Here is a 14,827-nt window from a genome sequence, read left to right as displayed (position 1 = left end):
TGTGTAGCAAACAGAAATACATTGTCGTTGGTGGGAATTTTAAAAAATGTATGATTGATTTAAGGAAAAGTCTGGCAGGATCTTTAAAAAGTTAATATATATATATATATATATATATATATATATATATATATATATATATATATATATCTTTATGGCTATTGCTATCTCAGCAACTCAGTTCCTAGGTATTCACCCAAGAAAAATAAAAACGTACCTCCATCAAGAGTCTTACACAGGAATCTTCATAGCCGTTTTATTTACCATAACCAAAAACTTGAAAGAGCCCAGATGTCTGTCAACAGGGTGACTAAACAAATGGTGGCACATGCCCAACGTAGACGAGCACACAACAGTAAGAAGGGAAGAGCTCACGCAGCACACCACAAGATGGACCTTAGAGACACTGTGTGGGTGAGGGGAGCCAGACACAAAAGACTACGTACTGTGTGGTTTCATTTCTATGTTCTAGAACAGGGTAATCTTTGGTGTGAAGAATCAGAACGGTGGGCTGCATGTGTGAAAAGTGACTGGAAAGAGGTATAAGGGGACTTTCTGGGGCGATGACGATTGATGGTCCATATCTCGCTAGTGCCTTGCATTAACAGTGTCCATTTAATTAGCAATAATCGCACCTCGGATAAACCTCATTGGCTACAATACTGCCACTGCGAAAAGCTAGTTGTGTCCATTTAAGATTCATGAATTTTGGGTCAGCCGAGTGGCAAATTGGTTGCGTTAGGCTTGGGACACCAGCTCTGAGCAGCAGGGCCCTAGTTGGGATCCCACATGAACCAGTGACGCTGCGCCCTCTACAGCTAAGATGGTGAACAACAGCTCGACCTGGAGCTGGGCTGCTGTGAGTCACCGGCAACCGCATAGGCGGCTGCAGTGGACTGCCATAAACTTCTGTGAGTGGCTAGCAGCCAGCGTGAGCTGCTGTGAGCCACCGTGAGTGGCCGTCCATTGGCCGGTGAGCAACTCCCTCCACAACTAGACTGAAGAACCAAAGGACAGCAACTTGTCTGTTTCCCTCCCCCAATAAAATCTTAAGAAAAAAGACTCATGAATGTCACTATATACGCTCCCCCCAAAGAAGAAAAAAAATCTAAAAAAAAATAGTAGTTAACAATACACATACTTAAATTAAGTATTTAGAGGTAAGCGCATTGATGTCTTCAACTGTCTTTGAAATGAATCTAAAAATAAGATGTTCTGAGGGATGGAAAGGGCAGATGTAGAGATAAGGCATAAAATACAACAAAATGCTAATTATTGATGGGAGATTCTACAATAGATAGTTGGTAAATGGTCATTATATGCTTCATTTATCTTTTCTGTAGGTTTGAACATTCCATAATGGAAAATTTAAAGACATTTGACTACTCATCACTGTGTAATTGGTTGCAGTTTCTCTTTGGTGATTTATAAAATAACGGTATCTTAAGTTCAGTGACGTAAGGATCATAATTTTGTGGCTCCCAAATATCCATGAGCCTCATTTCCCATGCTCCCTTGCAGCTAGATTGGAACCACATGACTAGTTTGGGCCCGTGGGCTTGTAAGTAGAGGTGATGCATACATCACTTGTAGGCAAGGAACTTAACAGCTAATGGGCCTCGTTCATCTCCCGCCGCCAGTGACCTCCGAGACCATGTGCTTCGGAGGTGCAGTAGTGAGGCACTGTCTCCCACCAGCCCGCTAGTAGCTGAGCCGGGGCTGTCACTCCAGCCTGGCTCAGCCTAACCTTGGAGTGGGGGGTTATCATTAAAAACAAAACCAAAAAGCTAGAACACACGGCACATCAATTAGGTTAAACCGGAGCGTCACACTTCCCCACGGCGGCGGAAACGGCAGAGGTGGCTTTCTGTTCGTGGTATTTGCTGCATGCGTTGCCCGGTTTCAGCAGCCCCTCCGGGCACAGAAACACCGGGGAGGGTGCGGACCCGAGAGGCAGAGGGACGGGCGTGGGCGCATTCCGCACGCACCGACGACCAGGCCGTGGGAGACAACGACGGCCCGGTGGGCAGACACGACCCAGGCCTTGACGCCTCTGCAGGACCCACACCTAGAGGCGGCCCCTGGGAGCGGACGCGAGGGAGACCGGAGTCGGCTGGCTGGTGGGATGCGAGCTCAGTGACGAAGAAATTCGGAACGAACGCCGGCCGGGGAAAGCGCCCTCGGCGTCGCACCTCCTCGAGTCCGCGCCCGCGGCGCCCGTGGACCCCGACCTCCGCCTGACCCGACTTTCCCAGTCACACACGGCCCCGCCGGAAGTCCCGCCTCCGGACTGCGGGCCGCTCTGGCCCGCGTGGGCCCTTCTCACTGGTGGGCTCGGGGCCTCTCGGCTGCACTGCGCTCCTCCGGCCGCCAGGGGCGGGCGAGGCCACGGAAAGGCCCCTCTGGCCCGCGACCGCCGCTCGACTGCTCCGCGGCGCGGTCCCGACGAACGCCGAGGCCGCCGACGAACGCCGAGGCCGCCGCCTCCGGGCCGTTTCCCCGGCAACGTCTTCGGGCCGTTTCCCCGGCAACGCGCGGGCCGCCCGTTGCAGCAGCTGCCATGGACGCTCTGTCCAGCGCCGGCTCTCGCCCGGCTCGCGGCCGCCTCGGTGCGCTGTCCTCCGGGGCGCAGGCTCCGGCGGCCCCCTGGGCGCGCTTCTCGGCCTGGCTGGAGTGCGTGTGCGTGGTCACCTTCGACCTGGAGGTGGGCCAGGCGCTGGAGGTGAGCGGGGCCGGGCGGGGTGTGCCGGGTGGGGGCCGCCAGGCGGCCGCGAGCCCCCTGCGCGTGAGGTACAGTAGGGCAGACACCGCAGGTGGCCTGTCCCTGCTCCGAAACCCTGCGCCTGTCACCTCCTGAGAGGTGCGCTCTCCAGTGAGGGAACGAAAAGCAAGACTTCCCGTTGGGATGGAGGAGACGGGAGCCCTGCACTTTCTATAGCCAAAGCGATACTCTGGACTTTTCCTCCGTAGAACTTTGTCTCCCCACTTTCCCCACACTGGCTGTGGCACCTTCTCCCTTCTGTCACTCCTGCCAGAATCCTAGGGGTCCGCCTTGACCCCTGCCCACATCTCATCCGTGGATTAGGCTGAATGAAGTTCCACCTGCAACAAGGATCTCAGATCCATCCCCTCTGCTGCTGGCACCCCCTCCTGTCTCCTAAAGTCCAACCTTGTAGTTCGCAGGCTTAACTCCTTCTGATCCAGACCCCTGTGGGTCACATTCTAGCCACACTGGTCAGCTGCACCCAGCTCCCCGGGCCTCTGCCTGCAGTACTCTTCCCCACCCCACCCACAGGGCAGCGTGTTTTCCACCAGCCACAGGGTAACCCCTCCCCACAGAAAGCCATCGAAAGCAAAGTTGAGGAGCTGCCCTGCTCCCTAAGGGTTCATACTCTGTGCCCGAGACCCAGAGAGTAAGTGGTTCAGGATCCCCCACTGCACCCTGAAGCCTTGGGTCAGGCGTGGTGGGGACAGGACAGTGCAGGTCAACTGAGAAGAGGGCCTGGCTACACCATGCAGCATCTCAGTATCTCAGCTAACTCGGGAGGCCATGGAGTGGCCTGCGGCCAGAGGTCCCAAAGAGCCCCTTGTCCACTGTGCTGTCCATACCCTCCCAGGCTGCAGCTCCTGTGTTGAGTAGTCTCAGGACCCTTTTCAGTCCTCAGAATCACTGAGGACCCCAAAGAGCTTTCTGAGTGGGTCGTATGTACCAATGTTTACTTGAAACTAAAATTTAAAAATATTTAGTAATCCGTTATGTAAAACAAGTGCCCTCTGTATTAATATAAGTATTAATGTTTTCATGAAAACAACCACATTTTCCAAAACAAAATTTGGTGAGAAGAGTGACATCATTTGACACTTTTACAAACCTTTTTAATATCTGGCCAAATACAAAGCCGCTGGATTATTACGTCAGCTTCTGTAGTCAGCATCCCATGATGGTCTGTCTCGCAGCCTCTGGAAACGGCACAAGAGTGAGGGAGGCAGCTTGGACCTCACGGAGCCCTGGAGCACCCAGCCACCTTAGGAAGCACTGTCCTGGAGGGGGCTTCTCACAGCAAACTTTGCTGCACGTGTCATCCTCAGGGACGACTGGGTCACAGCAGCAGCCCATGCAGGCTGGCTCAGGAGGAAAGGACAGACCCTCATTGGCTTGGGGTGGACGGGGTCACCATGCAGCTCAAGTCCACTCTCTGCCTCTCTCTGAGGGTCCACTGCATGTCTTCCCTCGTGAAGGCATGGCCCAGCTTGGTCAGCCTGACCTCTAGACTCTGCTCCCAGGAGAGGACGCACCAGCCCCTGAACATGTGTCACCCGTCAGGTGTCCTCCTGGGGTCCCTGGACGTGGTTTGGAGGTGGCCGGCTCAGATGCTGCAAGAGTCCTGTGGCTTTCACTAGATTCAGACCACTGACCTCAGCACAGAAGGTCCATTGTGGCCCTGCCTCGGCCGCCAGGCACCCACCTCTCCTCAGCTCTGCTGGATATACACACGAGGGCATGTCCTGAGTGGTCCTATGGCCCCTGCCACTCTTGGAACTGTCCCAAAGTGCCTCTGGGGGTCCAGCCTACAGACAGACACCGTTGGCTCCCCTCCCTCTTGGCCCTTCCTTCTTACTGCCTCCTTAGCTGACATCTCCTTGAGGCGTCCATGTGACACCCTGTTCTAGTATACCTCACAGATGTCGTGTCACTCTGTACAAATACATATTTGGGGATGTCTGTCCCTGCCAGGGGCTGGGATGCAGTCCCCATCCTCAGGACACCTTGTATGCAGCCCAGGAGACAGAATGGGACCACAGCAGCAAGCCCAGAGTGCATGTGAACAGGATGCTGCGTCATTCCCACAGCACAAGTTTCAGGGCAGAGTGTCTCTGGGGCAGACGGGCCCGGGGCACCCCCAGAGGAAGTCTCACTGCAGCTGAGCCCAGCTCTGTCCTTGCACAGGAGTCGAGCAGGTGGAGTGAGAGGGGCCCTCGTGTGCAGGCCCTGGGCCCCTGGCCCTGCGGGCTCAGCACAGCCGCTTCCCGGGAGAGCCGGCCCGGTACCTCTGAGCACAGGCCAGGGCTGCAGTGAGCCCAAGCCACACCAGCTCCCCAGGAGACACCTCGGGGCCTGGTGGGAGTGGGGGCCCTGTGGCTCCCTGCCTTTTGGTGCCCACAAGGAAATGCATTTTGGCCACGTGCGTGTGCATGCTGCTGTGGGTCTGAGCCCCGGCCTTGGCCTGCTGCCTGTTGCCTAGTGTCTGTGCTCTCGCTGACCGTCCACTCCCAGGGTGTACGGCTTGTCTAGCTGGTCACACTCGCTGGATACTGCCAGGGCCCAGGGCGCTCTCCTGGGGCTCACACTCCAGGTGGGGCACAGGCCAGAAGCTCTTGGGCCCTTGACTAGCAGGGGCTGGGATGAAGACGCTCAAGGTGCTGTGGAGAGGCAGGGGTACGACTGTGTCAGGTGACATTTAAGTCCAGACAAGATGAGGAGGCTGGCCAGGCCCAATCTGGGAGAGCAGCCTGGGGGAATGGCAGACCGTAAGAGCCTCCAGCTGGGTGGGGTGGGGTTCTGGAGGTGGACACGGTGGGGAAGGTAGCCTCGCGGACAGGGCCCTGTGACTGCTCCAGGTGACAGAGGAGGCCACCACTTCAAGCTGTGGGGCTGGACCGTCAGGACGGTGGAGCAGGGAGGCCCAACCAGTCTGGGCGAGTGACCTCGAGGGCAAGGGGTGCAGGCAGGGAGTCGGGGAGCTTGCCCAGGTATGTGCTGGCCTAGGCAAGGGAAGAATGGGACGGCCTCGTGCTGAGAGGCCTGGGAGGTCGGGGGAGCTGGAGGGAGAAGAGGAGAAGAGGTGGAAAAGGGCAGGGGTTTGAGCCAGCAAAGATAGGAGAGGCCCAGCACTGTACCTGCCCAGCCATTACTGAGTGCTCTGTGTCCCCTGCAGCTGGTGTACCCCAGCGACTTCCGGCTCACAGACAAGGAGGTGGGTCCCGGCCCTCTGGGGAGCAGACATCGCCCAGAAGCGAGCCAGCCCTCACTGGGTTTCGTGTGTTTCAGAAAAGCAGCATCTGCTACCTGTCCTTTCCTGACTCCCACTCAGGTAGGCGACCCCAACTCTCCCTGGCTCGGGCTGATGGGTGAGAGGAAGAAGGTGGGGAGGTGAGGCCATCGAGGAGCCCCTGTGGCCCAAGCCAGGGGCATCACATCCTGTAAACGCCAGCCCCTCCTCCTTCCGTGGAGACACCCAGAGCCCCACAACACAGCAGTGGCGGCCTGGTTCCCATTTTTCGTGTGCACGGGGACCAGCGGGGTCTGGTCTCCGTCACCCCACCACAGTAACCTCCAGGATCTGGGTCCCAGGCTCTGCTCTTCCTGGGGCCCAGGTGTCTGGGTAAGCTGAGCCTGCCCTCACCGTAGTCTCCCCGATGCCCACCTGTGCTTGGACAGTAGGCTGCTGCTGGTGCTTCTGGGTGCAGACTTTACCCTGAAACTCTCAGGTGTAGGAGGTAGGACACAGGGACTTCTGTAGGGAGAATCAGGCCCAGCGGGTGGGTGGGGCTTGCTCTCTGGGCCCTTATAGCCCAGCAGAGGCCGGCCTCAACGGCCGTCACCCCCGTTCCTGCTGTCCCTGCCCCCAAATGGTGGCAGGAAATGCTCCAGCCCTGACATGGCAGCATGGTGGGGGCTGCCTCCCTTACCCAGGCTGCCTTGGGGACACGCAGTTCAGCTTCCGAATTCGTCAGTGTGGAGGACAGAGGAGCCCCTGGCCCACCGATGACAGACACTATGACAGTGGGGCCCCCGTGTCACTGCAGGTGAGCATGGGCTGCAGGTGTTGTGGCCTCCTCCCCACAGGCCAGGACCAGGACGGGGCAGCGGCTCCTTCAAGGTGCCTGCCCCCTGGGTGGCAGGAGAGGCGCTGGCCAGCCCCAGCCAGTAGGGTGTCCACCTCCCACAAGGCCCGCAGGCCTGTAGGCTGGCAGCCCAGCCTTGATGGGGGTGGACCAGCTCTTCTGCGGACCCCCAGGGTCCCTGGAGCTCTTCCTGTGTACCATGCGTGCAGAGGGTGTGGCTTGTGTGTGGAGGCCGGTGTGCGCCTTCAGGTGCTCCAGGACCCTGGGCTGCCGTGTCCTCTCTGGAGGTGTCGCCCAGCCTCTGAGCTGAGGACCCACAGGCCTGACCTCCATGGCTGGGGAGAGCATGGAGCAGCCTCTGCAGGGTGGTCGGGGGCGCAGTGGGCGCAGCCTGGCTGACCGTTACTTCCAGAAGGAGTCTTCGCACTACTTCGGTTATGTGTACTTCAGGCAGGTGAAGGACAGCTCCATGAAGAGGGGCTACTTCCAGAAGGTGAGCACCTGGGGTGGCTCTGCTGAGGGGCGGGGCTGGCGGCCGTCGGGAGGGACTGCTGAGCTGGGCCTCCGGGTGCACCCACTCCTCGGCCTGCGCCACTTGGCACCAGGTGGAGCACACGGCCCCGGGCCATTTGACTGCCCCATCGGGCAGCGGGCAGGGTTGGGAGTGCGACTGCCCCACATAGCACCTGCGGCCTGTCTGTCCCTTCCCCTCACTGCTGGCTGGAGGGGCCTCATCACACTCTCGGGATTAGGACAGCTTCAGTCTTGAACTGCTTGACCCCTGGGAGATCGTCCCAGGAATCCGCTGCACCCCTTGCTCTCTAAAGGCCTGGGGTCCAGCCCCGCCCTGATGTCAGCGGATCCCTGCCCTGTCTGGGGCAGGCTGTGGGTTTTGTCATCTAATAAGCCTGGGGTCTGAGTTGGGCCATTCCTGGGGACAGTTGTCCTATGGAGTCGGTGGGACACGCAGCCCTGGGTGCACTGTGGAGGAGGCGGGCTCCTGAGTGCTGGGCTGACCTCTCACTGGCCCGTGGGCCCTGCAGTCGCTCGTGCTGGTGTCCCGCCTGCCCTTTGTCCGGCTGTTCCAGGCACTGCTGGGCCTGATTGCCCCCGAGTTCTTCGACAAGCTAGCACCCTGCCTGGAAGCAGGTGAGTGGCCGCCAGGCAAGGCCAGAGGGCCCATTGCCTGGCCATAGCGACCCTGGCTCCAGCAGGCGGCCTCCACACGGGGCAGGCTCCTGACGCGCGCCGCCTGCGTCCGCAGTGTGCAATGAGATTGACCAGTGGCCGGCCCCCGAGCCCGGGCAGACCCTGAACCTGCCTGTCGTGGGCGTCGTCCTGCAGGTGAGGGTTGGCCCACGGCTGGGGAGGCCTCAGGGGCATGGAGGTACCCACGCCCGCTGGCAGCTGCTCCCTTCATCCCCTAGGTGCACGTCCCGTCCAAGGTTGACAAGCCTGACTGCAGTCCTCTGAAGCAGTGTGGCCATAAGGTGGGGCCCTCCTGGGCCAGCAGCCCTCCCCTCCTCTCCTCCACACCCCGCCTGCTGGGGGCGCTGTGGGGTGACCAGACCCAGGCAAAGCCAGGAGCCTGCGTGTCCCTGCAGGCCTGGGTGCTCCCACCCTCTCCTGTGCTGGGGGTGTGGGCATGGGGAAGTGTGCGGGCAGAGGCTGCAGTTGAGACATGCTGCTTGGGGCCTGCTTGGTGGCAGCCTCGCCCTCACTCTGACGCCACCCACCCCTCCTCTCAGAACCTGCTGCCTACCCCGCTGGTCCTTAGCAGTGTCCATGAGCTGGACCTGTTCAGGTGAGCCCCACAGGCCACCACTCGCTGCCTCCCAGACGGTGAGCGAGCCCATGAGTTTCAGTCCCGGGCAGGGCTGCGGGGGACTGCCCACCAGGAATTAACCCTCGGCCAGTTCCCAGGGAGAGTGGTACCAAAGAGGAAGCCAGTGTCCAGTGTCTGCAGCCAGAGGAAGTGGGCACCGTGGGCGGGAAGGTTCCGGAAGGCAGGGAGGGGAGAGGAGGGCTGTGTTGTGGGAGACACTCACTGCCTGAGGCGGCCCCTCTCGGGGAGCCTGCAAGGGAGCGGGGCCCTGCAGGAGCCAGTGCTGCAGGCTCGCAGGGGGGACGCAGGGCCAGGCCAGCATGGGTGCACTGTCGGAACGTGGGGCGGCCCTGCACACCTTCGGCATCTCCAAACCATATTCACACTCAGCCCTCCTGGGAGGTGGGGGGCTGGGAGCCTGCGCCCTGCCCAGCCTCTCGGACTCCCGTGCCCGCTGGCAGGTGCTTCCAGCCAGTGCTGACCCAGGTGCAAACGCTGTGGGAGCTTATGCTCCTCGGGGAGCCCCTGGTGGTCCTGGCACCCTCACCCACCGTGTCCTCGGAGATGGTGCTGGCCTTGACCAGGTGAGCCAGGCATTGATGGGCGGGGAGCCAGGGCACAGGACCCGCCCTGCTGTGCTCACCGCCCCGCTGTGCCCATCCCGCAGCTGTGTGCAGCCCCTCAAGTTCTGCTGCGACTACCGCCCTTACTTTACCGTCCACGACAGCGAGTTCAAGGAGTTCACGACCCGCACGCAGGCCCCGTAAGTGCCGCTCCTTCTGCCCGCCCACGTCCGCCCCGGGGCCTGCCACTGCCTCTTCTCCCTCTCTCTCTCCTCTCTCTCTAGACCAAACGTGGTCCTGGGAGTCACAAACCCTTTCTTTATCAAAACACTCCAGCACTGGCCCCACATCCTCCGCATCGGGGAGCCCAAGCTGTCAGGTGAGGCTGGCCGGGCCTCTGCCCAGGGGTCCCTGGGGATGGGGCGGGGCAGTCGGCCGTCCACACGGAGGGTCCTGGGTCTGAGCCTGCGGGCACTGACCTGGCCACGGCTGTGTCGTAGGGGGTCTTCCTAAACAGGTCAAGCTGAAAAAGCCCTCGAGGCTGAAGACCCTCGATACCAAACCAGGTGTGTGCCCCTCGGGCTGAACCCCTCCTCTCCTTCCAGAACCCGAGGGTGGGGGGGCGGTGAGGGAGGGAGGTCCCTGGGGCAGGGTCGCAGCTCTGCCTCCCGCTAGGCCTCTACACTGCATACACGGCCCACCTGCACCGCGACAAGGCACTGCTCAAACGGCTGCTCGGGGGCCTGCAGAAAAGGCGGCCGCCAGGAGCCCTGGCCGCGCTGCTGCGGACGCACCTGCTGGAGCTCACGCAGAGCTTCGTCATCCCGCTGGTGAGGCCCAGGGCAGGCGGGGTGGGCCAAGGCTGCGGCCCCCGCTCACTGCCCTTCCCCCGCAGGAGCACTACATGGCCAGTCTCATGCCCCTGCAGAAGAGCGTCACGCCCTGGAAGGTGGGCTCCAGGTCCAGGTGGCCGTCGGTGTGGGGGAGGGACGCTCCCGTCCTGAGTCTAGAGGAGGGAGGTTGTGGGTGCGCAGGCGCCCCCAGAGCTCCAGGCTTCCCCACTCGTTTCAGACATCCCTTCCAGGCCAGAGAAGTGGGGACCGAGGTTCTCCTCTCTGGAATCTGTCCCTGGCTGAGGAGTGTGACTGGGAGGGTCCTGGCGGGAGGGGCGGGGCTGGTGAGGCTGTATCCGCCCCTCAAGCAGCCTCTGTCTCAGGCCCCTCCCCAGATCCGCCCCTTCCACCAGGACGACTTTCTGCGCAGCCTGGATCACGCGGGACCGCAGCTCACCTGCATCCTCAAGGGTGACTGGCTGGGCCTCTACAGGTGCGTGGGCGGCATGCAGGGCCCGAGGCTCCCGCTGCTGGTGGGTGCAGGGTGCCCATCCCACCCTTTGGCATGTGGGTTCAGCCCCACAGCCGCTGCCTCCCCTCACCCACAGGCGGTTTTTCAAGTCCCCCCATTTTGACGGCTGGTACCGGCAGCGGCGTAAAGAGATGGTGCGCAAACTGGAGGCCCTGCACCTGGAGGCCATCTGTGAGGCGGTGAGATGCCGGGCGCTGCCCCAGGCCCAGCGCTGGGAGAGGGTTCTGGTGGTGGGTGACCGAGTCTTTTCATGGCAGAACATCGAGACCTGGATGAAGGACAAGTCCGAGGTGGAGGTTGTGGACCTGGTCCTGAAGCTTCGGGAGAAGCTGGTGAGGCGCCTCCTGGCCCTGCCCAGCCCGGCCAGCGGACCTGGAGGCTGCCTGCCCCTGACCACCGCTGCCCCTGCAGGTGCGGGCACAGGGCCACCAGTTCCCCGTGAGGGAGGAGACGCTGCATCGGGCCCAGCTGAACATCGAGATGGTCATCGGCTCCCTGCCCAAGGACCTGCAGGCCGTCCTGTGCCCCCGCTAGGACAGGCTGAGGGGCATGGTCCAGGGGCCTGGGTGCCCCTGGGGGCCTGGGTCTGGCCAAGCTCCCTTCTCCCCAGTAAGGGGCAGCCCCAGCCAAGCACACGCTCCGCAGCCCAAGCTCCCTGTTGTTCTCTGGCTTGCCCCTCACTTCCCAGCAGCACTGCTGTCCAGCAGTAAAAGTGGCATGTGGAACCACAGTCTAGCTCCTGACTGTTGGCAGATCGTATGTTGGCTGGAGTCTCACCTCCCCCTGGGCCCCACCTGCCCTCTACAGGGTTGCAGGCTGGTGGGGGGGGGGGGGGGGGGGGAGGCGGGGCTGGCCGTGAGCCCTTGCTGATCTGGGCCTGGGGCCAGCGCCCCCTCCAGGCACCCATCTGCCCCAGCCTGGCGCAGCCCCAGGAGGTGCATTTGATGTCCCGTAGCCCCACCACGCTGCCCAGGCCGGGACTGGAGGAGGCAGCTGACAAGCAGACGCCTCTCCACACACAGCCCAACTACCGCCTTGCCTGGGGCTGGGGCAGCCTCACCAACGGCGGCCGCTACGAGGCCGTGTGATGGCCCGGCATCGCATTGTCCCGAGCAGCCCACTGGGTACCACCTCTGCTCCCACTGCCCCACCTTGCTTCTGGGCTGACAGGCCCTCAAGTTACCCCCTTGTGTCCATCCACCCCCACATGCAGCCTGCGCAGCTTTGGACTCTAACCTGACCGGCCCCCGCAGATCTCAGAGGTGATGCACTCCCCAGCAATGCGCAGTGCTGCCACCTGCGCTGTCATGACTCAGCCCAGGGTGACAGCAGTGTCAGCCAGTGGAAGGGCAGGTATGAGGCATGGCCCCAGAGCTGTGGGCCTGCGGTGAGTCTCCCAGCCTCCAGCCCTCAGACCCCTCAAGGATGGATGGATAGGGGTAGTATCCTGTAGCCGTCTGTCTGTGAGGCCTGCGTGGGGCCCCGACAAAGGAAGTGGGCACGGGTGGGGCCTGTCCCTTCTCTTCTGAAGCCCCTACTCAGCCCATGCCCTGGACGGAGTGCTCACTGTCGCCTCCACTCCTCCCCTGCTGGGCGGCAGCTTGTGCTGGTTGTCTGGGCTTGACCACTTCTAGGATAGCCTGTCAGTGTCCCCCTTCGAAGAACAGCTGAGCCCAGCCTGGTGCAGGGTCCAAGGACATGACCGCAACCAAACAGAACACAGCAGAGGCAGGCAGAGGTAGTGGGTTCATTTTTGGAGAAGGAGCAAGCTGGAGACCTTGGAATGAGAAAGGCTCCACATTGGCCCCAGATGCCACTGGGTGGCCTGCCCCTGGCTGGCTGGCCTGGAGGGGTGGCCTCCTCACCAAAGGCATCGTCTCCAAGGAGGTCTGTGAAGACACCAGCACCTTCTTTGTGACTGGCTGGCTCTCTGACCTCCACAAGAAGGGGCTGAGGGACGGTGGAGGCCTTCTTCCTACCTTACCCCTAACGCTCACTCCGCTGGCCAGACAGCGCCGGGCCTAGGCACCCCTCACTACTACAGCCCTACCCGTGAGGAGTACGCCCCAAACCTCACTCCAGCTTATGCTTGCCATACTGGTCACCTCACTTAGCTTTCTAAGGGCTGCCATGCATGAGGGAGGGCTGGGGCACAAGGTGGTCTCCATGAAGCCCCCAGGGACCTTGGCCACCATCAGTCCTGGAAGGCACAATCAGATTCCCTTGGTCTCAGCATCCTGCCCCGAGAACCAATGGGGGCAGAGGTTTGGGGGAGGGACACCTGACAGGGTGGGCACCGCTGCCTGGGGAGGATCCCGGACTGAAGTGTGGAGGTGGGAGGAAGCCTGTCCCCTGAAGAGCCTGGAGCCTTGGAGGGTCTGTCTTCCTCATGGCCTGACCCCCTGCACAGATAAGGTGCCTGGGGGCTAGTCAGTCCTCTTCCCGCAGAGGCTGGCTTGTTTCCTCCTTGGATCAGGTCATCTCTGCCTTGGCAGAGCTCTGCCCACCCACGGGGTTGGAGGAAAGGGGCAGATAGGTTAAAAGAAGCAGACCTGCTGGCCGGCTGAGTGGCTCGTTGGTTAAGAGTTGGCTTGGGAGCACGAGCTCTGAGCAGCAGGGCCCTGGTTCCGATCCCACATGGGCCAGTAACGCTGCGCCCTCTACAGCTAAGATGGTGAACAATAGCTCGACCTGGAGCTGGGCTGCCTTGAGTCGCCAGCGATGGCGTAGGCTGCAGTGGGCTGCCATAAGCTACTGTGAGTGGCTGGCAGCTGGCATGAGCGGCCGTCCAATGGCAGGCGACTGATCTGCCTCAGCCAGGAAGAGCGCAACGATGATAATACCAACATGGGCCAGTGAAGCGACGTCCTCCACAACTGGACTGAAGAACAAAAAGACAGCAACTTGTCTGTTCCTTCCCCAATTCCCCAATAAAATCTAAAAAAAAAAAAAAAAAAAAAGCAGACCTGCCCCCAGCAGAGCCGCGTGGTCAGGGGGCCTGGAGAGGCAGGAACTAGTTGGTCCAAGAGAGTGCTATACTCAGTTTTTGGGACCTCGGGAGATTGAAGGGCCTGTGTCAGAGCCTGGTTGAATGGCCTGGGGTGGAGGTGGCAGTCGCTGCACCAGGGGACAGGAAGGACAGTTCACCCCCAAGCTTCCTGCGTGCGCTCTATTTAAAGATTCCCGTCTAGTCTGGGATAGTGGCCTTCCCACATTTTGGTATTAAAGTGTCCCATAACACAATGCTTGTCTTTTAACTTCCTTTTTGATGAAAAGTTGGCATCCCTGTCAGACACTGGTAATTTTTGTGTCCCCTGCGGTGGGGGCTGGGTGGGTCATGTTGTTGATGTGGTTCAGGGCTGAAGGGGTGAAGGTCTGGCCTGGCTGGTTGGGGTGGAAGGGCCACTGAGATGCTGAAAGACCTGAACCCTCCCATCCTGGCTCCGTCTGGTGGGGAGTTCTTGAGCATTGGGGGTAGGTCCCAGGGTCAGGGGAGCAGAGTGCAAGGAGGGAGCAAGTCTGGGTGGAGGGTAGATTCCCCAAAGAGGGGAGGAGGTGTCCCAGTGTCGGGGTGCAGGTTGGGGTTTGCGGTCTCCAGCCTCTGCGCTGCTCACCACACGGGTCCTGTGGTTGGAGACAGGGTGAGCAGAAGCACCCAGTGTCCCCACCTCTTCTCAAGTCCAGGAGGCCCCAGGGCAGATGGGGGCTGGAATTGCAGAAGTGGGGCCCCGGGGAGGGGGGCTCAGGCTCACCCCTGCCCCTCCAGATACTAAAAGATGGGCTGGCGGGTCCCCAGAGGCCCACTGCTGGGGAAGGAGGGGGAGGAAGCAGCACAGCTGGGGCCACGGATGAGTTGTTAGGACACTCGCAGGCGTCTTCCCCCTAGGAGGCTGGGGGTGCTGAGGCTCCAGGGGAGCGGTCGAGGTCCCCGGAAAAGGCCGGGGTGTGGCCGGCCTGTTCCCAGCCTGAGGGTGGGGGTACCGGTTCCCGACCCGCCCCGAGAGAACCGTGAGGGCGCCCGGGTCCTCCTCGGTCTGGAGCTGCGCAATCTTGCCCTGGTGCTGAGGCCTGGGCCCCCCGTGGCCCGGGCGCTCCCGCGATGGTGGCCAGGCCGAGGGGCGCTCGCTGCCTGGCGCGGATCCGGGCCTGAACCGGGCTGAAACTACTCGGCGCCGCGGCGCACCCACCGCAGGCGGGGGCGCGGGGGGCGCGCGGGGAGCGCCCCGCC

General features: G+C 61.3%; 1 protein-coding gene across 9 annotated transcripts; it reads left to right on the top strand.

Annotated features, from left to right (window-relative positions):
* The first annotated feature begins 2,464 nt into the window (after window positions 1-2,464).
* Window positions 2,465-11,601, top strand: DENND6B (DENN domain containing 6B). Of its 9 annotated transcripts, none has more exons than XM_019668637.1 (19): window positions 2,465-2,722; window positions 5,937-5,975; window positions 6,050-6,092; window positions 6,695-6,807; window positions 7,259-7,339; window positions 7,890-7,995; window positions 8,111-8,190; window positions 8,274-8,336; window positions 8,595-8,650; window positions 9,133-9,255; window positions 9,339-9,434; window positions 9,519-9,613; window positions 9,735-9,800; window positions 9,910-10,064; window positions 10,163-10,183; window positions 10,451-10,560; window positions 10,676-10,778; window positions 10,857-10,931; window positions 11,011-11,601. In XM_019668637.1, the coding sequence occupies exons 1-19, from the start codon at window positions 2,561-2,563 to the stop codon at window positions 11,131-11,133; spliced, it is 1,710 nt and encodes a 569-aa protein (XP_019524182.1). In that variant the 5' UTR covers window positions 2,465-2,560; the 3' UTR covers window positions 11,134-11,601. The 9 variants fall into 9 exon arrangements, with proteins under 9 accessions (XP_019524182.1, XP_019524180.1, XP_019524181.1 ...); XM_019668635.1 differs by having other exon boundaries at window positions 10,439-10,560; XM_019668636.1 differs by having other exon boundaries at window positions 10,130-10,183; window positions 10,481-10,560.
* Window positions 11,602-14,827: the final 3,226 nt, after the last annotated feature.

The sequence above is a fragment of the Hipposideros armiger genome, unplaced genomic scaffold, assembly GCF_001890085.2.
Source record: "Hipposideros armiger isolate ML-2016 unplaced genomic scaffold, ASM189008v1 scaffold_530, whole genome shotgun sequence".
NCBI classification, from domain to species: domain Eukaryota; kingdom Metazoa; phylum Chordata; class Mammalia; order Chiroptera; family Hipposideridae; genus Hipposideros; species Hipposideros armiger.
Note: the sequence above shows the minus strand (reverse complement) of the source record. Positions and strands in the feature narration are given on the sequence as shown.